The sequence below is a fragment of the Ascochyta rabiei genome, chromosome 14 (assembly GCF_004011695.2).
Source record: "Ascochyta rabiei chromosome 14, complete sequence".
NCBI classification, from domain to species: domain Eukaryota; kingdom Fungi; phylum Ascomycota; class Dothideomycetes; order Pleosporales; family Didymellaceae; genus Ascochyta; species Ascochyta rabiei.
Genome location: NC_082418.1, coordinates 917,901 through 940,462, shown reverse-complemented (window position 1 = coordinate 940,462; position 22,562 = coordinate 917,901). Strand labels below are relative to the sequence as shown.

At 53.3% G+C, this 22,562-nt stretch overlaps 11 protein-coding genes across 11 annotated transcripts, besides 6 other annotated features; 6 read left to right on the top strand and 5 right to left on the bottom strand.

Annotated features, from left to right (window-relative positions):
- Positions 1 to 62: 62 nt before the first annotated feature.
- Positions 63 to 2,747, top strand: EKO05_0008260 (DNA replication licensing factor MCM7; the record flags this gene model as incomplete). Its single annotated transcript, XM_038941457.1, has 5 exons — positions 63 to 111; positions 170 to 444; positions 498 to 631; positions 687 to 2,604; positions 2,658 to 2,747. 5 exons carry the CDS (start codon positions 63 to 65, stop codon positions 2,745 to 2,747), a joined length of 2,466 nt encoding a protein of 821 aa, XP_038796713.1.
- Positions 249 to 292: a tandem repeat.
- Positions 2,748 to 3,278: 531 nt separating the features above from the next.
- EKO05_0008259 (Protein csh3) lies at positions 3,279 to 3,994 on the top strand (the record flags this gene model as incomplete). The annotated part of the gene is made up of 2 exons (XM_038941321.1): positions 3,279 to 3,318; positions 3,432 to 3,994. 2 exons carry the CDS (start codon positions 3,279 to 3,281, stop codon positions 3,992 to 3,994), a joined length of 603 nt encoding a protein of 200 aa, XP_038796712.1.
- Positions 3,948 to 3,990: a tandem repeat.
- Positions 3,995 to 4,239: 245 nt separating the features above from the next.
- Positions 4,240 to 4,283: a tandem repeat.
- A 40-nt stretch (positions 4,284 to 4,323) lies between these two features.
- Positions 4,324 to 5,689, top strand: EKO05_0008258 (uncharacterized protein; the record flags this gene model as incomplete). The annotated part of the gene is made up of 3 exons (XM_038941508.1): positions 4,324 to 4,624; positions 4,675 to 5,476; positions 5,527 to 5,689. 3 exons carry the CDS (start codon positions 4,324 to 4,326, stop codon positions 5,687 to 5,689), a joined length of 1,266 nt encoding a protein of 421 aa, XP_038796711.1.
- Positions 4,992 to 5,017: a tandem repeat.
- A 416-nt stretch (positions 5,690 to 6,105) lies between the features above and the next one.
- On the top strand, positions 6,106 to 8,650 carry EKO05_0008257 (Molybdenum cofactor sulfurtransferase; the record flags this gene model as incomplete). Its single annotated transcript, XM_038941276.1, has 2 exons — positions 6,106 to 6,181; positions 6,231 to 8,650. The coding sequence occupies 2 exons, from the start codon at positions 6,106 to 6,108 to the stop codon at positions 8,648 to 8,650; spliced, it is 2,496 nt and encodes an 831-aa protein (XP_038796710.1).
- A 1,285-nt stretch (positions 8,651 to 9,935) lies between these two features.
- EKO05_0008256 (uncharacterized protein) lies at positions 9,936 to 10,718 on the top strand (the record flags this gene model as incomplete). The annotated part of the gene is made up of 1 exon (XM_038946483.1): positions 9,936 to 10,718. The coding sequence occupies one exon, from the start codon at positions 9,936 to 9,938 to the stop codon at positions 10,716 to 10,718; it is 783 nt and encodes a 260-aa protein (XP_038796709.1).
- Positions 10,207 to 10,256: a tandem repeat.
- Positions 10,719 to 11,920: 1,202 nt separating the features above from the next.
- Positions 11,921 to 11,957: a tandem repeat.
- Positions 11,958 to 13,894: 1,937 nt separating this feature from the next.
- On the bottom strand, positions 13,895 to 14,233 carry EKO05_0008255 (uncharacterized protein; the record flags this gene model as incomplete). Its single annotated transcript, XM_059637253.1, has 1 exon — positions 13,895 to 14,233. One exon carries the CDS (start codon positions 14,231 to 14,233, stop codon positions 13,895 to 13,897), a length of 339 nt encoding a protein of 112 aa, XP_059493236.1.
- Positions 14,234 to 14,305: 72 nt separating this feature from the next.
- On the bottom strand, positions 14,306 to 14,957 carry EKO05_0008254 (uncharacterized protein; the record flags this gene model as incomplete). Its single annotated transcript, XM_059637252.1, has 2 exons — positions 14,306 to 14,446; positions 14,487 to 14,957. The coding sequence occupies 2 exons, from the start codon at positions 14,955 to 14,957 to the stop codon at positions 14,306 to 14,308; spliced, it is 612 nt and encodes a 203-aa protein (XP_059493235.1).
- A 158-nt stretch (positions 14,958 to 15,115) lies between these two features.
- EKO05_0008253 (uncharacterized protein) lies at positions 15,116 to 15,426 on the bottom strand (the record flags this gene model as incomplete). Its single annotated transcript, XM_059637251.1, has 2 exons — positions 15,116 to 15,206; positions 15,242 to 15,426. The coding sequence occupies 2 exons, from the start codon at positions 15,424 to 15,426 to the stop codon at positions 15,116 to 15,118; spliced, it is 276 nt and encodes a 91-aa protein (XP_059493234.1).
- Positions 15,427 to 15,984: 558 nt separating this feature from the next.
- EKO05_0008252 (uncharacterized protein) lies at positions 15,985 to 18,053 on the top strand (the record flags this gene model as incomplete). Its single annotated transcript, XM_038941501.1, has 4 exons — positions 15,985 to 16,004; positions 16,060 to 16,088; positions 16,153 to 16,341; positions 16,438 to 18,053. 4 exons carry the CDS (start codon positions 15,985 to 15,987, stop codon positions 18,051 to 18,053), a joined length of 1,854 nt encoding a protein of 617 aa, XP_038796707.1.
- A 15-nt stretch (positions 18,054 to 18,068) lies between these two features.
- EKO05_0008251 (uncharacterized protein) lies at positions 18,069 to 19,807 on the bottom strand (the record flags this gene model as incomplete). The annotated part of the gene is made up of 4 exons (XM_038941281.1): positions 18,069 to 18,637; positions 18,697 to 19,036; positions 19,094 to 19,368; positions 19,426 to 19,807. The coding sequence occupies 4 exons, from the start codon at positions 19,805 to 19,807 to the stop codon at positions 18,069 to 18,071; spliced, it is 1,566 nt and encodes a 521-aa protein (XP_038796706.1).
- A 662-nt stretch (positions 19,808 to 20,469) lies between these two features.
- EKO05_0008250 (uncharacterized protein) lies at positions 20,470 to 22,150 on the bottom strand (the record flags this gene model as incomplete). Its single annotated transcript, XM_038941512.1, has 2 exons — positions 20,470 to 21,959; positions 22,045 to 22,150. The coding sequence occupies 2 exons, from the start codon at positions 22,148 to 22,150 to the stop codon at positions 20,470 to 20,472; spliced, it is 1,596 nt and encodes a 531-aa protein (XP_038796705.1).
- Positions 22,151 to 22,562: the final 412 nt, after the last annotated feature.

The following is a 22,562-nucleotide window of genomic DNA, read 5'->3' as shown; positions in this document are numbered from 1 at the left end:
TCCTCCATACGGCTGTCTGCCCGCACTCGACGTCTCCCTCCCCCTAAACAGCCCGAGACGCAATGGCGCTTCTTACCGAGAAGGCGCTGGTCAACTACGAGGAGCAGGAAGGTGGGTAAACACGGGCGCAAAACACAGCAGGACCCTGGCTAAGCACAAACAACCGCAGCTGCCTTTGTTGACTTCCTCAAGCACTTCAAGTCCTCGTCGACCGAGGCGGAAGAGCAGCTGGAGAGCCTGACCCTCGGCGCCAACGCCAACGCCAACGCCAACGCCAAGGGCAATGCCAACGACGACGAGTATGACATGGTTGACCAGTCGGACGACCCAGCGCCCGGCCCGCAACGCAACCGCCCATCCAAGTTCAAGTACATGGACATCCTGCAGGACGTAGCGAACCGCGTGCGCAGCGACATTCTGATTGACCTGAACGACATCGAGGCAGTACGTACCGGGCATTATGGGAGCACGAGCGCAGAGCTAACGCACCACAACAGTACGAGATGGCCGCCATGGATGAAGACAACAACTACAGGCTAGTCGAGTCAATCGAGCGCAATGCACACCACTACCTCGAGATTCTCTCTCGCGCAGTAGACAAATGCCTGCCACCACCGACAAGAGACATCAAGTACAGCCTTCTTCGATCCGCCCAAGCGCAACGCGGCAATGCTAATGCGAGACAGCTTCAAGGACGATGTCCTGGACGTGATCATGACACAGCGATCGAAACGCAATGAGAGAATACAAGAGCTGCAGGGGGTCGAGGACACCACCCAGGCTGCACCAGAGTCCATCTTCCCCGCAGCCTTGACTCGACGATACACGCTCAACTTTGCACCCAGGATAGCATCTGGCTCCAGCAGCCAGCGGCCCATCAAGGCTCTTGCCGTCCGCAACGTCAAGGGAGAGCACCTCGGCCACCTCATCACCGTCCGTGGAATCGCGACCAGGGTCTCGGACGTAAAGCCAGCCGTGCTGGTCAATGCCTACTCCTGCGATCGTTGCGGAAGCGAGGTTTTCCAGCCTGTCAGCACAAAACAGTTCACTCCGCTCGTCGAGTGCCCTTCAGAAGACTGCAAGAACAACAAGACCAAGGGCCAGCTTTTCCTGTCTACTCGCGCCTCCAAATTCCTCCCCTTCCAGGAAGTCAAGATCCAGGAGATGGCTGATCAGGTGCCTGTTGGTCACATCCCTCGACAGCTGACAATCCACTGCCACGGCGCTCTGGTGCGCAAGATCAATCCCGGTGACGTTGTCGACGTTGCGGGTATCTTCCTTCCTACACCGTACACCGGCTTCAAGGCAATTCGCGCTGGGCTGCTTACAGATACCTATCTGGAGGCGCAGTTCGTGATGCAGCACAAGAAGGCTTACGATGACATGATCCTTGCCCAGCCAACACTGAAGAGGATGAACGAGCTGGAGAGGACCGGTCAGCTGTACGAATACCTTTCGCGTTCGATTGCCCCCGAAATCTTTGGTCATGTCGACGTGAAGAAAGCCTTGCTCTTGCAACTGATTGGTGGTGTTACCAAGGAAGTCAAGGACGGTATGCGCATCCGTGGCGATATCAACGTCTGCTTGATGGGTGATCCTGGTGTTGCCAAATCGCAACTGCTGAAGTACATCACCAAAGTGGCCCCTCGAGGTGTCTACACGACAGGTCGTGGCAGCAGTGGCGTGGGTCTCACTGCCGCTGTCATGCGCGACCCTGTGACGGACGAGATGGTCCTCGAGGGCGGTGCTCTGGTCCTGGCGGACAATGGCATGTGCTGTATTGATGAGTTTGACAAGATGGACGACAGTGACCGAACTGCAATTCACGAAGTCATGGAACAGCAGACGATCTCGATCAGCAAGGCTGGCATCACCACCACGCTCAACGCCCGCACATCGATTCTCGCCGCCGCCAACCCTCTGTATGGCCGATACAACCCTCGCATCTCGCCTGTCGAGAACATCAACCTCCCCGCAGCACTCTTGTCTCGTTTCGATGTTCTATTCCTTATTCTTGATACCCCTTCGCGAGACTCTGATGAGGAGCTTGCGCGTCACGTTGCTTACGTTCACATGCACAACGCTCATCCTGAGCCTGCTGGAGGTGTTGTGTTCAGCCCAGCTGAAGTCCGCCAGTGGGTTGCTCGCGCACGCTCGTACAGGCCCACCGTGCCCAAGGAGGTCTCTGATTACATGGTCGGCGCGTATGTTCGCATGCGCCAACAGCAAAAGCGCGACGAGAACTCAAAGAAGGCCTTCACCCATACTTCGCCTCGTACCCTGCTTGGTGTACTGCGTCTTGCACAAGCTCTGGCCCGTCTACGATTCGCCGAGGAGGTCATCTCGGAGGATGTTGACGAGGCATTGCGTCTCACGGAAGTCAGCAAGGCTAGCTTGTACGCCGACGAGAACCGCAGGGATGATCACACCCCCAGCAGCAAGATCTACCACCTCATCAAGTCTATGGAGGCCAGTGGAGCTGCGGCTGTTGGTGACGGCACACGAGGAGAACTGGATCTTCGCAGGGTCAGGGAACGAGTTTTGGCCAAGGGCTTTACCGCCGACCAGTTCGAGCAGGCCATCGACGAATACTCTTTGCTCGATGTAAGTCACATCATCTTCCAACTCACAGCGCGACTGCTAACCATCGTGCACAGGTCTGGCAAACGACTGGCGAAGGCACTCGCCTTGTTTTCATCGAAGCTGGTAACGAAGACGAAGACATGGATGCAGACAACGACTTTTGAGTGATGCGACAGTGACGGTATTGGTGGGCAGTGGAGTTCTTGGTTATGGCGCATAACGGCGTTCACAAACCCATCAGCATCGGGTGCAAGATTTGTAGTAAATGGGCATGCTTGTTTGGTAGTAACAAATATCACTTGTTCCATCTTGGATTCTCCGTTGTTCCTCGTGAGCATACGCCAAGACTCGATATGCAGCTCAACATCACCGCGCCTACGGGGTCTTGGTCTTGAAGCTCGCTTCTTATGCAAAGCTAATCTGTTGCTTCGACGAGCTAAGAATTAAATCTTCCGTCCTTAACTGAAGCTTCGATTGTGAGGACGAGTCCTCACGCCCACCTTCTCAGATAGGAACCGGTCACCCGTTCGTTACCAACCGTGTTTAGTTGGTAGTCAGTCTTGGAGCCGCAACCGATAAGCCCGTCGGCCCGCCCAGAGCTCCATCCCACAACACCACCTCTCAATCTCACTGAACACCGCTAAACCCTTGCGCAAAGCTTCGCGACACCGAACTTTCAGCTTTAGATCGCGACAATGGCCGGCAACACGTTTGCGCAGTTTTTGGTAATTGGACGTATGTACCCACTGGCTCCAGATCTACCCCACATCCATGCGTGCGCCTCAGGCTACGATTCTCCAAAGCACCTTTTGACTACCGAAAGGGCGAGCAGAACTGACAGAGCATAGCGACATGTTTCTTCCTTGGTATACTCTTCGCCTCTCTGCCCTATGACTACAATGCGCTCTGGGCGGTGCCCGATGACCGCGAAGCGTACTTCAAGATCCTCGAAGACCACATCAAGTTCCTCTACGCGTCGCCTCCCATCATCTCGCGCATCCTTAACATGGTCATCGGCACGGGCATCCTCGGTTTCCTACTCAAGCTCTTCCGCGCGAGCGAGAGCAACATGCTGTTTGATGGCGCGAGTCTGGTGCTCTACATGGCAGGCATCACGGTGTACCTGACGAACATTGTCAAGGGATTCAGGGTCGTCACCGCGGGTATCTACGGAAACGTTACGCCGGAGATGAAGGATGCTGTTGCCGATGATGGCGAGGGTGACTACATCAGCCGCGAGGACACACTGCGAGTCTTTGCTGCAAGTAACACCATCCTGGCGCTGGTCTTGGTGGGTGTCTTGGTCCTACAGGCTGGGCAGTGGTATGCGAAGAGGGCCGAGGAGAACGAGATTAAAGAGTTTGAGAAGAAGGAGGAGGAGAAGAAGACGGCGGGCAAGAAGAAGAATTAAGCATGATGTCAGTCAGCATCAGAGGGAGTAATTATGCATGTATAGGGTGGTCATGCGCGACACTCGTGGTAATGGAGAAGACCGCCTCAGTGTTTAATTCAGTTTTGCACCAATCTCTTCGCGTCTTAAGTTCTATTTCCTGAGCCATGCTGATATCGTCGATTCTGGGTCCCGCCGACCGGATACCGCTCGTTTGCTGCGCCCTCGCGGCTTCCACCACTTCACAACATCAAACGACGACGACGACAACAACAACAACAACAACAACAACAACAACAACAACAACAACGCAAAACATTGTCCGAATTGACTTCAGCAACCCCACAAGTATGAATCGCAGGAGAAGAGCCGACTCGGCCGCATCGAAAGATCTCTTGAGCAGGCAGTTGGCGAGCATCACGGACACGCTTGCTAAAGCATCTCAGCGGCGTGATGCGGAGCTCAAGAAGGTGCAATGCTCTGCTGGAGTATCCCCAGCGACAGCAGGTCCAGCCTCTGTCTCTGAGCCAGCCGTGCCTGTCAACAAGCCGGATCAGACTCATCCTACACCAGCAGCCGCGCAGCTAGATGCCACAGCTGCTACCGCCAGTGACCTGTGCGCAAGAAAGCACGCAACTGGAAAAGCAACAAGTGAGCGCTTGTACGCACACTCTTTGCCAGGCCTACCTAACGTTCCGCAGACTTCGATGCGCATGCTGCCACCGTGCACACATATGGCACCTCAGACGTTGGAGACGATGCCAGGGCTGATCTCGGTGAACCGGAAAGTCTGAGAGATGTCGCATACATGTCGGACAGCCAAAGTAATGATGATGGTGATGGCGATATTGAACAAATGCTGGTCGAGCTCGACAAGTCAGCATCGCCCCCACTTACGATTGCAGTTGGGCCTACAGATGACGATCCACAACAAATGCTTGCAGAACTCGCAGCGTTGCCAGCAACTGATCGCCGAGAAGTCAGCTCGCTCACCAACGAAGACGACGATGGTGACGACGATGATGATGATGATGATGATGATGACGATATCAACGTACTCCGCATGAGGCTTGAGGACCTGCGGTCGGAACTCAATATCCCTCTACAGATGGCTTCTCGCAACCCCACTCACGTCGATAAGACAACCGGTCACTATGAACAAGAAGAGACAATAGGAAGACTCAACACTCGTATCGACCCAGAGGTCATACCATACGTTATTGCTTTAGAGCTGGAACACTCGTGTCACGCACAAGGTTGGACAACATATCAGTACAGCTCCAGTCTGGATGGCTACGAGGCCTGCAAAGACAAGGAGATTGCAGTAGCACGTGCAGAAGACGCGCTGAAGAATATTGTTTACAGTGTCCTGGAGCTCGAGGAAGGCTTTCGTCGTAAGGAAGAAGAGATGAAGCTTTACAGGCGCCTTGTGGTCTCCAATTTGGCGGCCGGCGCAGATGTGCAAGAACTGGAGCTTCTTTTCTGCAAGCAACGTCTCGACATGTAAGTGACCACAGAACTTCCTCATTCGTTGCTAATATCAACGATTGTAGTGTCAACATTGCCCTCCTGCCGGACAGGGATCCGCTGAGGCGTACTCAGACTGCTCACATCAACATGTCTAGCAGAAAAGCTGCTATTCAGGCTTCATACATGACTGGCCAAGTGTACGGGCTGATAGTCCATGTCAGATTGGCTGTGGAGCAGGGTGTTTGAGTTGATGTAGACATGCATGTGAGCAAGCTTGTGGTCGATGTTGGAGAATAGGACTCTTGACGCCAGACGCCAGACGCTCGTCAAATCAGCGTTTTCTTTGTAGTTTCTAGTGAGGATGTCTGTAGTCATTTGTACATGCGGCTAGTTGTCTATTTGAGCGCAGGATCATAATTCAACTGACAGCTGCGATCTCTCACGACTAGCGCATCGGCTCTGGCCGCCTTGCGCAGCGACGACCTCGGAGCTGACCGTTTTCAGGGTCTCCTACTCCACCATTTGCCTCCGTGAGCGCCCCCACTCTCGCAACCATCCACCACGCTTGCGACCAAATGGGGCTCCGCCGAGCTCTGTTCCTTTTCTTCTCTGCCTTTGTAGACCACGGGTGACAAGTGTAGCATGCACTAGAACACGACACAATGGAGAACGCAGCTCACATCGCGTACGATAAGGTTGTTGAAGAGCTCCGAGAGAGGGAATACCCCATGCTCCAGGGTTCGTTCTGTCCAGCCACAGTTTAGGTGCTGTATTGACTGCATACTAGGCACAACATACCTTGATCATGCCGGCACCACCCTCTACTCCAAATCGCTCATCGAACGCTTCTCCACTGACATGGTCTCGAACCTCTATGGCAATCCTCACTCCGCCTCGAACGCCTCCCAACTGACGACGCGCCGCATCGAAGATGTACGATTACGACTATTGGAGCTCTTCAACGCGGACCCGCAGGAGTTTGACGTGGTTTTTGTAGCCAACGCTACTGCGGGCATCAAGCTGGTCATGGATGCGTTCAGGGATCATGAGGATGGCTTCTGGTACGGATACCACAGGGATGCGCATACAAGCCTCATAGGCATACGGGAAACTGCAGCTGAGCATCGCTGCTTTGCCACCGATGCAGAAGTCGTGGATTGGATCCATCGACCGGCGCAGGAGGAGGGACGGACACGGTTGTTCGCATATCCCGCCCAGTCGAATATGAATGGGCGTCGACTGCCGCTAGAATGGTCCCAACACATCCGCGCCGCAAGTAACAAAGGAAAGACTTTCACGTTGCTGGACGCCGCAGCCCTCGTGTCCACCTCGCCACTCGACCTGAGTGACGCCGAAGCTGCGCCTGACTTCACTGTGCTCAGCCTATACAAAATGTTTGGTTTCCCCGATTTGGGTGCGCTGATAGTCAGGCAAGCATCAGCACATGCATTTGACAAGCGCCGTTACTTTGGTGGAGGCACAGTCGAGATGGTTGTGTGTCTTAAAGAGCAATGGCACGCGAAGAAGGCAGACTCGCTTCACGAACGTTTGGAGGACGGTACGTTGCCAATTCACAGCATAATGGCGCTTGACTCCGCTATGGCTGTTCACAAAGAACTGTACACCTCGTTAGCACGCGTCTCGCATCATACGAGCTTTCTAGCAACGAGCTTGTACAACGAGCTATTGTCTCTACAGCACGCCAATGGCCAAAAGGCTTGTCAGATATACAAGGATCCCGCATCTACCTATAGCAATGCAGCTACACAAGGACCGATTATTGCATTCAATATGCGAAACGAAACTGGCGGCTGGGTGAGCAACGCAGAGGTGGAGAAGCTGGCGGCAATTAAGAACTTTCATCTACGCACAGGCGGGCTCTGCAACCCAGGCGGTGTTGCTTCTTCGCTCGAGTTGGCTCCGTGGGAGATGCATGAGAACTTTTCCGCTGGTCAGCGATGTGGTAATGAGAACGACGTCATGCGTGGGAAGCCGACTGGCATGATACGTGTCAGCCTGGGAGCAATGAGTACCCTGAAAGATGTGACCTCGTTCGTTGCGTTTCTGCGCGAGTTCTTCGTGCAGAACAAGGCACCCAGCGCGATGCCGGCAGCTCTATGCGGTGGCCTCGATGTTCTGCCAGCGAGTCGCCTGCACGTGGAAAGCCTGTCAATCTATCCTATCAAGAGTTGTGCGGGGTTCAGCGTACCGCCAGGGCAGGCCTGGAAGGTTTATCCAGAGGGACTTGCCTGGGATCGTGAGTGGTGCCTTGTCCATCAAGGCACTGGTGCAGCGTTAAGCCAGAAGCGCTACCCAAAGATGGCCCTCATTCGTCCCAGTATCGATTTAGAGGAGGGTGTGCTACGTGTTCGATTAGCAGGTCTGCTGAAGGGCACGACTGCAGTTGATCATATTACGGTTCCCCTCTCGGCCGATCCACGAATGTTCGCCGACAGCGCAATGTACAGAGACGCCAGCGCCAAAGTGTGTGGAGATTCGGTCCAAGCTAAGACATACAAGTCTAGCAAAGTGTCAGCTTTCTTCTCTCAAGCCCTCGGGGTGGCTTGTCATCTCGCCCGTTTCCCAGCCGCCGGCAACGGGAGCGGCTCTTCGCCCAGGCATTCCAAAGCGCATCTACAGAAATACCAAAGAGGCCGCAGCATGCGGATACCCGGCGCTTACCCGGATGCAACGCCCGTTACACCAGGCACGTCCGTATCCAAAGCAATTCTACTGTCAAATGAGAGTCCTATCTTGACCATCTCGCGATCAAGCCTCAATCGCCTGAACGAGTTGATCAAAGCGGATGGCGGCAAAGCGGCGCAAGCAGAAGTCTTCCGAGCCAACATAGTGGTTGCGGAGAACCCAGACTACCCGCCAGGGCTCGAAGACCCATATGCGGAAGACGACTGGCGCTATCTCCAGATTGGGCAGCAGTACTTCGAAATGCTGGGTGCTTGCCGAAGGTGTCAGATGGTGTGTATTGATCAGCAAACCGCCGAGCGGGACCAGGAGCCGTTTACCACGCTCGCTAAGACGCGCCGTTTCGACGGCCGCGTGTACTTTGGGGAGCATACATGTCATCTTCCTACAGAAGATTCGTCTACACTCGAGCAAAACCCCACCATCATGGTCGGCGATGTCGTACAGCCGTACCGCGACGAAGAGGTTAGTCAAGACAATCGACTCCTGTCCCTTGTAGGTTAGGGAGAGTGGATGCGATGCCTCTTGGTCGGCGTCTCGATGAAGGCTCGAAGGACCACTATACTTAGCTATGCTACGAGCATCAATATACCTGTCAGGAGTACACTGTGCATCTGGGAAGTTGTTACGCGTGGCTCGCGTCGTACGCAACTAAGTCCATGATTGGTTGGCAAGGTTTGTAGTGCCAGCGGTGCAACGAACCTGGAACGGCCACGATGTATCGCACATGGCAACGAGGAAGTATGGCGCTTCGTCTGGCCAAGATGACCATGCTTGCAGCAAACAGCAAGGGTAGGCGCTGTAGATTGCGGTTTCAAGGAAGATGTGCTCAAGGTACATGAACCTGTAAGGAAGCTTTGGACAGTCTTCTCCCGCACGGCATGTGTGTTGACATGGGCGTGCCGCTGGCGTTGAGAGGCGCGCGCTCAAGGGCGAACCAGAGGTAGCCCTCGCAGTGGTTCAACGGCCGGTCTTGCGGCAGCCAGGCGGCGTGGAGACGGTAGCAAATGGAAGCGCGCGACAGATATACGCAGGCATAGAGACATGCAGCGGCTGGAAGCGATACATAAAATCCCACAAGACCAGCTGCACAGCTCACCTGCATCAGCACATTCGCTTTGATTCTATTCACGGCAACACTTCGCTCTAGTAGCGTACTTGCTTCCATCGCTTCTTCCTCAGACATCAACATCTCATACGCTTGTCTCAGGTTCACTCCGCCGAACTAAATTGAACTTGGTTGTATTTCCATCCCGCACATCGACGCTTGCATCACAGTTCCGCGAGCCACGCAGCAAATCACAGGTCCAGAAGACCACTCTGCTCTTCAGACCTGCAGGGGCCGCAGACGGGTCACACGCTTTGGTTCATTGCCTCGGGCCAATTGCATCTCTGGACGGCAGAGGCAGTTCCTCAACGCACAGGCCAGCCCGGCGCCTACAGCTCGACGTTTGATTTGCAGCGCCGCAGGAGTAGGCGGCTGTTAGAAGACGGTCGCTCGTTAGCCCCCGTCTGACACTGGCACTCTGCTACGCGCCCGCCTATTCTTAGCCTGTCCATTCTCTAGGACCCAGTCAGCGGCCACCAACACAGCACACGCGTCAGGCTAGTCGACGCAATAAACATACACCTGCCCGGCGACAAAAGTACCTGCCTTTCCGTCTTGCCTTGTCTTTGTCTTCACCTGTCCACTTCAACTGTGGAAGGCACAGCACAGCCCACCCTCGCTCGCAGGACTATCAACAAGAAGCGACCGTCTTTCGTTTACGACGCGGCAAACATCGCCAGCATGGCCACCACCACCGATGCGAAGCCGGCACCGGCACCTCTGCCGTCGTCATTGAAGACGCCGATGTCTGCCACTTACCCGTCTGAGCTCAAGTCGCCCATGATCTTGTCTGCAACAACACCCACCTTCGCCTGGATCAAGCGGGAAGACAGCTTAAAGACACCCATCACCCCGCCGGCAGCCTACCTGGACTTCCTCAAAACTTTGTCACCCGCCTTGATGAGCCCTATGTCTACTGGAACTAGCACCAGATTTGTCTTCGAAGGTCGCCCCACATCCATCACCTCATCAACCTCCAGCGGTTCCTTCACATCCACATCCGGCCCAGCAGACAAAGACTCGCCCGCAACCTCAAGATCAAGCAGTTGCAGTCGAAGTGATTCGAAGGACGGGAAAGACGAGGTCCCGATGTCTGCTCCGCCAACCAAGATCAGGACTCAGACCATTACCATCCCACCTCCATCACCGTTCACACGGCCACAGTCGGCGCGCACACCACGTCTCTACATTCCCCAGTCGCCTTTCTCGCCAGCAGCCATACGGTCACCAACCAGCGCAGACTCAGCCACCAATTCAGCCACCAACTCAGCCATTTCTCCCTTTCCCACTGCCTCACCCAAGGTCTGGGAAGCGGAAGCCAAGAGTGGCCGTTCAAGGCGCGTCAGCGTGCGAGAGGTCGTCACCCGAACAGTGACATATAGCAGCACACCTGTCGACAAGAAAGCACCAAGCTTCCCGCAGATTGACCCCGCACCGCGTGGCAAGAGGAGAAAAATCGAGTAGACAATGGATGGTCGCACAACTTGCCTGTACTGCAGCCCAACCTCGAGCATGAGCGGGTGTGCAACCACCGCGTGCGACACCAATCTTCCTGGAGGCCATGATCTTTCGGCACCACCTGCCACGGCGCCTGAGATGTCACAAATCATCACCACACGTTTCTGCTCCTTGCTTATGCGTCACGATCACGTCTTACGTTCACGACGTTCAGCCTACCCTACCAACTAATACTTGGGTCCTGGCGACTCAATCGCACCTACCATTCCTTTCGACTCTTCAACGTTCAAATCTTGGAACTGGTGCACCTACCCACAATTTTTGTTTTGTTTATCCATTATCAGAGGAACAAGTTATGTTCGTGTTGTTCTCTCATGACCTGTACGGTTCAAACATGGACCGAGATTGGCGCCGGAAAATTCCTAGGTGTTGCGGATATTCTCGATCGCGAATACCTTTTGGTGCGCAGGCGCTTGCGGTGTTCTAAGGCGCAACACTAGGATCACATGGATCCTGGTTTTCTTTTGATTACGAGAGGAAGAGGCGCGTTGCGAGCGAGGAGAGGGGATTTGGATGGAGTACCTGGGGTGTGGCTGGCGGCAAAGAAGCCACCAACCGAGCATGACTGCTTTCTCATCTTTCCCATGAGGAAGCAAACCAATCAACATGCTCATTCCAAACGCCTTCCGTTCTGCTGAATCGTTTCCTGTGCTCGTGATGCAATTTCAACGTAGCTCAACCGTCATTTTACGTCGCCGTTCAAACGTCAAACTTGGCTGCTGCACGCCGCACACAGACAGCGCCGCCGCAATCCCGCATGTGATCCATAGCACCCAACACGCAGCTACACGACCTCACATGACCCTCAGATCCCCACTCTGCCTCTCTTTTGCAAATCCCAACTTCACACACTCAACATCACCACCAGAACTCTTTCTCTGTGAGAGATCACACACTCCGGTCCACCCTGAACAACACGGCACTCCACCACCCACTCTAAAAACGCTACCGTCCGCGCACTTGCTCACACCACAGCTCCGACCCTCCACTTCTCATTCCCCATCACACCCACAGGTAGGGTGACGAGGTCGCGGACCGCGTGCCGCTGCTAGGGCGCAGCGAATCACAGTGCCGAAGTAGGGCGGTGCAGGGGTTGGCATGGCTGGGTCGGCGCTTAGGTTTTTCGGTGCTGGGATTGCGAGGAGAGAGGGAGGGGGTGTGATTGGCTGGGTGGTTGGTTGGGTGACAGGTAGAAGTGTGCAAGTACGCGTTGGCAACGCGCCGCGGATGTGGATGTGGATGTGGATCGTGTTGCTCTCCCAGCTTGAGAGGGGGGGGGGCTCTGGAGGAGGTGCGCACTGCGGGCACCCGATACACGCAGCGGTGTGTAGCTTCGAGCAACGCGCGTAGGGGAAGGATGCTGTGCTTTGTGCTCTTGCTTGCTTGGTATCGTCGTGCACGAGCTGCTCGTGCAGGGATCGCACTCGTGCTAGGCTCGATGAGAGGGTGCGTGCAGTATCGCCAAGGGTGGAGGGTGCGAGGCGAGGGTTTTTGGAAGGAGTGTATCTGCTTGCCTGCATTGAAGCTGTGGCGCGTCTGCAACTGTATCGTAGAGCGCGACGTGTGGTATTTGTAGGTACTGAGTCTTCCGTGAAGGGTCCTGATGCGGCGCGTCTATACCTAGTTTTCCGCTCAAGTGTTACGTTTTCTCACGTTGCAAGTCAAGTCGGATTCAAGCGTAAGTTTTCTTTGGACTTTCGGGGTAGAGTAGCGTAGTTCCGTGGCCGTCTGGCTCGTCTCACGATAGCAATTGGGATACGATCCATCCATGAGGGTAGAAATGTATAGTGATGCAGGACGATCAAGTGTCAACTAGCCTGTGGTTGTGTTTTGTGATAGCTGGTGTGTTGATCCAGGTAAAAAGCAGCGTGTGGAAAAGAGGACAGGATCAGTGCATGCACTTACTCTCTGCTCACTATGTGAGTTACCTGGAAACTTTCTATGACTCTCAAGATGAATAAGCTGCCTGTTCCATTAGACTGATATTCCTCCTTCCCAGCCATAACAGTCTGCTCATCTTCCCAACAACAATATAACTGGACGCCGGAAGTATCGTGTGGTTCGTACGCAGCCGTTGTAACTACATCCTGTATGACAGTGGCTTGAGGTACTACAAATTTGTACATTGTCCAGCAAAATGTATCAGTCGATTGGATGCGGTCCTTTGGAATCTGAGGTTCTGATCAAGTTTCCGAGTACTCCTTGGGTGCACCGCTGCTTAACCTCTTCTTTCATTGCCTGACATATCGTGGAGAGCTTCGGGCCGTTTCATCTCAAGTATACTTGCGTACAATGAAAATGCTCGTTCAGCTACCTCTGAGAAACCGCAAGTCTATACCGCCCGGCATTGATTTGTAGTGGCTCAGCTTCCCGAGGTGGGTCAGCACTGTTGACGAAGATGCCTTCGATGTGGCATAGCTCCAGCAAATTCAACTGCCTTGCTCTCGAATCAGACGGAACTCGAGTCGGTGCATGAGGGACTGCTCTCAGTCAATGGTCTCCTTTGATGCTTCTCTAGTGCATGTCTCTTGTTTGTGTGTGAGATGTCCACTCGAATCATCGTGTCGGTAAGCCTCCCTCATGGAGGATGTGAAACAAAACCGCAGTCGCCTAAGGCTTCAGCTCGGATATCACTGCAAAGTATCCAGTCCAGTTCTAAGGCTCAAACGTCCCAGACATGGCATGGAGTGTTTTAGCTTGAGCTTTTATCAAAAATAGCATTAAGCAGCCCCCGTCATGTTCGTCACCGTCTGTAGAGTTTGTGGATTGGCTGTGACATATGTCAGTGAAGCGGACGTGTATGGATCCTCCTGGCGGAGACGTTTTCGATACGAGACTGGAATCACTTGGGAGCGCTACGTGTGATGCCTACAAACTCTAATGACCAGATTCATGGTTGTTGTGATTAAGGGAGATCTATCGGCTTGCAATGCGTGCATAGATATATCCACGATCCACATTGTCAGTGCTGAGGTGCTATAAGGCTAAAGATCCGCCGTCGAGCTGATCGCCTCTCCGAACACGACAGTAAAGTGTTGAGAACCAAATTTGAAAATCGTGCGTTCTATTGCAAATTTTCTCCATCTGCGTAAGTGTGCATCCACATTTCAGCATCTCGATCCTTACAAGTTCGACTTCTCAATCCTCTTCCCACTCTCGTCAAACTTGAGCTGCTTCCCACTGACCAGCGCCTCCTGCAGCCAAGCACCAATCTGCACCGCCTTGACCGCATTCTTGAACTCCAGCGGCACAGGCGTGTTGTCCAAACATGCCTTTGTGAACTCATTCGCCTCGCCCACAAAACCCTGTTCAAACCTTCCCCAGTAATCATGCGGCACCTCCCTTGTAATACCGCCATTGTGGTAGTAATTCACCAAATTCTTCTGGGGGTTCAGGTTGACAGTGAGCTTGCCCTCCGTTCCAATGATCTCGGTGACGTCCTCCTGTCCGTGCGGCATCATGCGTGATGCGTAGTAGTGTGCGATACGCCCGTCCCAGAACTCGACAGCACCAACAGCGTTATCATAGTCGTTTTATTTCTTGAGACCGGGCTGGGCAGCAACGACACCGTAGGCGGAGATGCTCTTGGGTACAACAGAGGAGCCGAAGTACCATAGTGTGAGATCGATCGACGAAGACTCCGCCAGACCATGCAGCGTAGGCGACGAAGAAGCCTGGTGAGTTTTAGTTAATGCACTCTGAGATCAAGATGACTAGAGTTTGGATGAACGCACCTGACGGGTCATGCTTGTCGCACGTCTGTGAGCGCAGAATCGTTGGGCGGCCGATCTTGCCGGCTTCAATCTTCTCTGCTACGTCGCGATAACTGGCATCAAATCTCCTCGAGAAGCCAGACATGACCATCAAATGCGGCTTTTTCGCAGCATGGTCGACGACATCTTGGTTGACCTTCACGCTGGTCGAAAGTGGCTTCTCGCATAACACGTGTAGGTTCTTGTCTATTGCCTGAATGGACTCCTCGGCATGTACCGATGTTACTGTGCCAATGCAGACAGCCTCGAGGTCGTTGTGCTCTAGCATCTTCTTATAGTCGTCGTATAGCGTGACGCCGAAGGGCTCAAGGTGCGTCTTAGCCCACTCGAGTTCTTTGGCTGGGGAGAAAGCGGCGACAAGCTCAGCTCGGGGTACGCTGTCGAGGAAGTTGAGGGCGTGACGAGCACCCATGCGACCGAGGCCTGCGACTGCGACTTAAAGCTTGTGGGGTGCCATTGTGGTATGCAGAGATTTGAAGAGAGCAGAAATGCAGGATTCAGAGAGGGAGTGACTTAGACAGGAGGGGACAAATAGAGAAAGAGAGAATATATTGAATCATCGGTTTTATGTTATTTGTGCGCTGGGTTATAGAGTTTTCTGCGGTGCTCGGAGGAGGTTTTTGCAACCTCACGAAGCTCAGAGCCATCTCTTCTTATTGGCAAACGGATCCCTAACAAGGACAAGTTGGCAACTACAGCGGGGCGCGGGATTGTTGTTGAACTGGTTGTTGGAAGCAAGCGGAACGGTAGGTGGGTGGTTTCGTACTTTGGGTGCAACGGTTGGCGAATGTATATTCGGAGGAAGTTTTGGTAGCTTCGGGGGAGGGTTTCGCGCGTGGGAGAGAGTTGGTCAAATACACGAATCCACGGTCGAGCGTCATGCGCCAAGTCGCATTGCAGGTTGCTGCGGGTCAAAGGGCGAAGTTGCCCGAGGTTACCAGGACGCGCAATGTCAGGTTGTTGAATGGTTCAATCACACTCTAGACTACATGTTGGCAGTTTGGAAATTGGTTGATGGCTGTTACACCATGCTCCAGGCACGTGTCTACCAGAATCGACGTCGAAGATACGACTTTGAGGCTCACTGCACTGCGGAAACAGCATCGGCCTCCTCAGCCTGCCAAGGGTGATCACTTGGAACCTACTGGGTAGTGCGTGCCGCTTTGCCATGACTGGAGCAACGCCCAAACAATTCTCAAACGACGCCTGCTACTACCCGTGTCTTTCCGCCTAACCCACGCTCATACCCACACCTTGGCGGCCTGCGGCTCCAGGAAAGTCTGGGGCAAGTTGCGGGGTAAGCGCGTCAAGTCCTGTCGCTTCGAGCCCGAACAAAACGGGAGCCATTTCCCGGTTTCAAATCTGGCAATTTTGTCAATTCTCACTCCACCGGCCACGGTACTCAGATCGCCTTCCTGGATCATCGCAAAATCAAGGAGATGCGACAACGAAGCGGGTGGTAGGTTATCCCGTCCACCTCCATATATGACGTACGACTGAACATCTGCGTACAGTAAGGCATGCCGGGAACGTCACATCAAATGTAAGGCGCAATATTGTGAAACAGACGTGGGCGCAACGACCGTGCTAACCCCCGTCCTGTTTAGGCGTCAAGCTGCGCGATACCGAGAAATGCAAGTACTGCACAGAACGGAAGAGACCCTGCATCAGGGGTAATGCCTTTCGCTTCCGACCTGTCAAGGCGGTAAAGTTCAACGCTGGCGAGGACATTGGTTCTGCTGAGCAGAGCCTAGAGTTTGGCGCTGGCCAGACATGGGTTGAGATACCCAGATTGCGTAAGTCGTACTGGCCCGGTTGATCTGCAATGAATGAATGAAAGTTCGCGCTTCCCAACAAGGCGGATAAGCTGAGCTGACATGTTCTGTTGATAGTACACTTTTTTGCACCCAACACAGATGGCGACGATGAGGTGGAACCACTCGAAATACAAACCCAAGTCGAGGCCCCACCTGAGACTGCCTCAGATGAATCCAGTGACAGCCAAAGAGACCAAGGGAACAGGGACAGTACGTTCGATCAAGATGCCGTTTCGACGGACCTGCTTTTGTCGTACAACGATCATTCCCCGTTTTCGAGCATCTCCGTACCTGTGTTTAGCGAAGCCGATGGCCTGCCCTCCATTCATGATGTGTTGAGCCGGACAGTCACCCTGGACGACATCTCTCCAGTCGACTATCAGGCATCACACCTTGGAAGAAACGACTCGCTACCCAATGCCTTGCAAAAGACAACCAACTGGCACAACAGTCCCGATTCGAATCCTCGGACGCCTTCTTCGCCACAGGTCTTCAAGAAAAGTCCCCTCGACTCAGTTCACAATATCTCGCCCTACAACTCCACAACCTTCGTCCAAAGTCCTTCGTCGTCTTTAACACCGAAGTGGCCAGTGAACAATGCTTATGAAGCTCGGCTCTTCCACCACTACATTATCCACTGTACAAGCTGGATAGACGTATGTGATCCACGCTGCCACTTTGCGAAAGAAGTGCCGAAGCGCGCAGCACATTTCCCAGTCATCCTACATGGTATTCTTGGATTAGCAGCTCGACATTTATGGTTGATGGGGAAGGAGAAAGAAGACCACTCTCAACTGTGGGTTGACCAGTGTTTGAACGCGCTCATTGTAGCATTAGAAGACCCTCTTGCTCACTGGGATGAGAACTTTCTCGTCGCCGTGATCCTGTTGCGATTGCATGAAGAGATGGGCGACGCAGACGAGCAGTGCCACCACTTTGGCACGGCCCGAATACTAAACAGCATATCATCCTTTGCAGCAGATGGCGGCCTTCGAGAATCAGCAAGTTGGGTGTCGCTTCGACAGCACATCTATGTGTCTCTGACATCGCAGCAGCCATTGAATTTGAGCCTTGAGAACTACCGCCACTCGTCAGTGTTTCGGGAGTTCGATGACGAGGCTTGGACGAACCGAGCCATTTTCCTTTTCGCAACGATCCTCCAGAGCATATTCGAGGAGAGCGGCGAAGCCAACACCAACAGCCTGACCAAGGAGAAGTGGTCTGAGCTGCATGCTGAGATTGATGAGTGGGAACGCACCAAGCCATGGACATTTACTGCGCTCCATGTCGAGCCTAATGCCGGGGAGAAGTACAATGGAAGCTGGCCTGACCTTCCCTGCACCCAGGGTGTGGTCGCTATAGGCTTGCAGTATTACCATTTGTGCAAGATCATTCTCACTATTTACTCTCCCAACGCATCGCTGGTCGGGCTTGCGGGGGTAAGGGCACGTAAGGCAACAGATTCTTCGATACGGAAACACATACGCATAACGATCGGTTACGGTATAAGTAACGAGCATTGCGGCAATGCCATGTTCCAAGGCAGCCACATACTGAGCGCATGTGGTGCGTATATCGTCGACCCCGCAGAGCAGGAAGCTTGTGTAGAATACTTGAAAAGCTTGCAGAGAAGGATAGGATGGAGGACCGACAAGGTCATAGCAGATTTAAGGGAGCAATGGTCGGCTTGAATCAGTAGTTCGTACTCAAACAATCGCAAAATGATGGCTCGCAAAGTATTCTTGGCTGACACTCCGTATGTCAACCCTTCGTTTTTCTTCGTCTTGCCGTCGAATCACTTCCTCAAGGAGGTCCCCAGTGGCTTTTGCATTAGATGCAATGCTCTCGAGACCTCTGATGGACTCAAGAATCCATCGGCGTTCGTCCACATTCTCTTCTTCTGCTGCCCAGATCATAAGCGGCCATAGCAAATTTACTGGTAGTGACTCGTCGGTTTGCGCCATGAGATGTGAGAGGCGCTTGATGTTGGCGATGGCCACAGTGACGTCTTTCGTCTTTGGATATTGTACATACGCCACACGGTGTAAGTGTATGAACGAAGCATAATAATTTGCGAGATATGTGCGAAAACTCCTCGTGAGTGGAACAGCTAGATTTTGTGCAAGGTGTTTCTCGGTCAGGTTGCCTGCGACTGCATGGTCCATAAGAGCTGGTCGTTGTCCGTAGAGAGCGTGGAGATCTCTGCAAATTTGTGCTGCCAGTGCCATGACTTCAGTTTCATCCTGAACCGTGCCGCGGCTGCGATGCCATGGATCTGGGACTTGTTAGTTCGAGCATCTTCTCAAAAGTCTTTTTTGGTTGGGTAAACTTCACCAATGCGTGTGATGCGCCCGACAAAGGACTGTACTTTCTGATAAAACACGACCCCGGGGTGATACAGCACATCGAACAGTATTTCTTCGATCTCGGTATCCTGTGTTTCGGGGTCTGCAGTTGTATTTGGAGCTGGTGAGGCATCGAATAGAGATTCGTCTGTATCGGCAAGGAAGAGTCCTTCGCCACCATTAGTGGACACTGCTCGTGCATCTAGCAGACGCAGCCAGGAGATCAGCCGCTTTTCTGGAACAGTGAAGTTCGTATTGTTTGTGCTTTGTATAAGCGTATAAGCTTCACGTAAGTTTGCATGCGCTCTGGGAAGAGTTTCTGCAAGTAGCTGCAGCCATTATTAGCATCCAGCCTTCTGCAGCAACCAAAGATAAAGGCATCTCACGTCAGTATATGTCAACAGGAAGAGTGATGCCAGGATGTGCTTCAGCTCACTCTTTGGCGTCTCGCTACCTCCTTCTTTCCGCCTTTTTGCAAGAGCATTCGACAAGTGTCTGGCAGCAGCATCGTACAGCGGTCTCCAATCAGGTTTCGTAGCTTCGCCACCAAGTCCGCTCCGTTGCATCTGCATAGCTGCGAAAGCCACAATTGCACTTCGAACAACAGGAGCTTCTGATGCCATTGCCTCGAAGAAGGCCCGTGTAGATGCCCACTTTGGACCTAACATGGAGTCAGCTTCAACGACAAAATGAAACCAAGCCGGGTTTTCCAACGCACCAATCTCTACTGGCGTCAGGATAGGTGGCATGAGCATTTGTAAGAATTTTTGCACAAGCAAGTCGTCATCAGTGGCTCCACTCAATGTATCCTCATGAGAGAAGGGCGAAGTCGATGCTGGGTCAGGTTGCTGCACATCTCCCTGCCCTGTCGATGCATGGAAGCCTATCTGAGGTGTTGATGGGGCGGGGGCCACAAGCGGACCTGACGATTGGTGGCCGAGTGGTAGGTGGTAGATAGGTTGTGGGACAGTCTCCAAGTGTGAAGTAGCTGCAGCTATTGTAGGATCTGTAGGCCATGAATTGGGGCTGAGAAGCATAGCCTCATCCCATGCCCCATACCCGAGAGGCCCAGAGAAATCGAAGAAGGTATTTCCGCCCATCCCAAACCCCTCTAAGGGCGTCACGTTGGAATTATAGAGTTGGTGAGAAGCCGATTGGGGTGTAGTAACAACAAACGACTGTGTCGATTGAATACTGCCGCTACGTACTGAATCAGGTCGATTCCATGTGCAGTCGAGATTCAGTCTCTCACAATGGCCACATCTGGGCCGTCGTTCGTTGCAGCGGACCTTTCTCCTTCTCCATAAGAATCAGCACAGGTTAACACAAAGCAAACCGATCGACTACCTGCAAGCATTGCAGCCGTTTTTGGACCTTGCTGGTCGGGGCGCAGATGGAGGCTGCTCCGAAGCAAGCCCTGCGGGAGTTGCAGGCTGCTGTTGCTCCTGTGCCAGCTGTGACATGCGTCTAGTGTATTGTGTCCGAACAGCAGTCGCAGGAGCTTGTGGAGAGTCGAGTGCCAAATATCAAATGTCGTGATTGGAGCTCGGAACTTTCGGGTTGTATCGAGAGATGAATTGCGGGGGGCAATTAGCCTCTGTGGGCTAGCGTCTGGGCTCTCATCACACAAAGTCGCAATGCAATCTGGAGGAAGTAATAACAATTCATTGATTCGTCTCAACATGTGTCCTGCAAAAATGCTGAGCGGAAGATGCAAGTGCAACAAACAGACGCTAAATAAGACGAGGCAGACGTGTTTCGGCTAGCCGCTCAACGCTGATTTTCGTTCCCTTCTCCAGACCTTGACTGGCATCTCACCTAGGATCCAGTTCATCGTCTCTAGTCGCTCAATGTCCCAATCAGGGGTTTTCAACGCAAACTCGTACCTCCGCAGCAGACTCGCCAACACTACGGTCTGTTCTAGGTAAGAGATGTTGCGGCCGATGCATCCACGCGCACCAGCCGAGAAAGAGAGAAAGTAAGGTTGCAGCGCTTTGCCCTGCTCGCCGAGCCATCGTTCTGGAATGTACTGATCAGCTTGCGGGAAGACTGACTCTTGTCTGTGTGCAACATGGGCCGACATCGCGACAGTCACACCTCCTGGGATGTAGTCACCGAGAATATTTGCACCGTCCGCAGGTGTCTCACGCGGAAGACCATGAGGCGTGGGTGTGAAGAGCCGAAGTGATTCATCAAGGCAAGCGCGCAGGTAAGGCAAATGCTTGACGGTATCGTACGCAATCACACCTGTCTCATCGACATCCTCGTTGTCTTCGAGCGCGGCATCAATCTCCTCCCTCACTTTCTTCATGCATTCTGGGTGCTTGATCAACTGCAAAGTCGCGTTGGCGATGGCGATGGCAGTGGTTGCTGAGCCGGCGTTCATCATGATGCTGACCTCGGCAACGATCTCACCCCATTCAAGGTTGTTCGGTGATCCGTTCTTGTCCTCCATGAGAGCCTGGAAGAAATCATCAGACTTCTCGCCAGCACGGTAGCGTTGCAGGCGTCTGTGCGCCAACTCGTTGGGAATGCCATCCCACTCTTTCGAGTAGTTTGCCATGCGGCGATAGAATGGCAGGATATCGACGAGCTTGTTGATGGTCGAATACCACTGGTAAGGCCAGAGCAGAAGGGACTGCTTGCGAGCAGTCTGGTAAAGAGCAGGTCGAAGATCGCACTGGTATGTCGTGCCATCGGTTTTGCGTCCTGTTACCATACTGGTTCCCTGGTCAAGGAATCCAAGTTTCTCCGAGAGGCCAATATCGGCGATGGCATCAAGGGTGAAGAAGTTGGTCCATTTACGGTAGTCAAGGTTAATATCCTCGGGCTTGGGCAATGTACCAGGAGCCAGAGGCGCAGTGCAGCATGTGTCAATGTGCTTGATCAATCTTTGTGTCTTGTCGGCGACCTTGTGTTCCCAGCCCTCCAAGTTCTTGATTGCATACGCAGAGCTGAGTGTCTTACGCTTGCGGGCGTGGTCATGCTTGTCGACAACATCGGCGAGATGGTAGTGGGATCCGGCGGTGACCACGTAAGCGCCGTCCTTCGTGCAAGGTGTGTTGTGGCCGTAGATGTCTTTGATGGCACGCAGGTCGCCATACGACAACGAGTTCGGACCTGTCCGAAGTACCGGATACTTTCGGTGCAACTTCTCGAGGTAAACAGATCGAGCGCCGGTGTGGGCGAGGATCATGAAAGGGATATTGGAAAATCCAGCAAGAGGGTGGAAGCCGGGATAACGACGAAGACCTGATTGGGTAAGTATCAAACCGCAACTGAAATCAGGCAACGATCTACCGAGACATGGATGAGCGGGGTGAAAAGGGGCACAGACCATTGACATCGCGGAAGTAAGTCACAACTGGGTATACGATGAAATAAAAGAAAACGCAGGCACCTAGCGCGGCAGCGTAGGGACTGGAGAGGATAGAAGTCGACATAATGCGGCTCAAGTTGAGGCAGTGTACTTTGAGAAGCTCAGAACACTTGATCGATGTAAATCTCAAAGGAGACCGACAAACCCTTAAGTGTTCCATAAGACATTCTCGTTGCCAACTGGCGGGCTGCAACGAAGTGGAGCGGGCATTCGAAACAGAAGTGTACGGAGAACTTTACCAGATCGAACGTGGCTTACTGGAGCGGATGATATGCATATCTGGCAGTGCAAGTGCGGGGTGGACGTGGGGTAAGTGCTAAAAGTCGGGGCTAATGTGGGCCCAGTCTATCACAGTTAGCACGAGATCAACAAGAGCCAAGCACTAGATGGCACGTAAAGAACTTGCCGGCAGATTCTTTGACAGGAGTAGATAGTACGTCAGAGTTGGAAGTTCTCCCCATTCAGTGTCCGAGCTA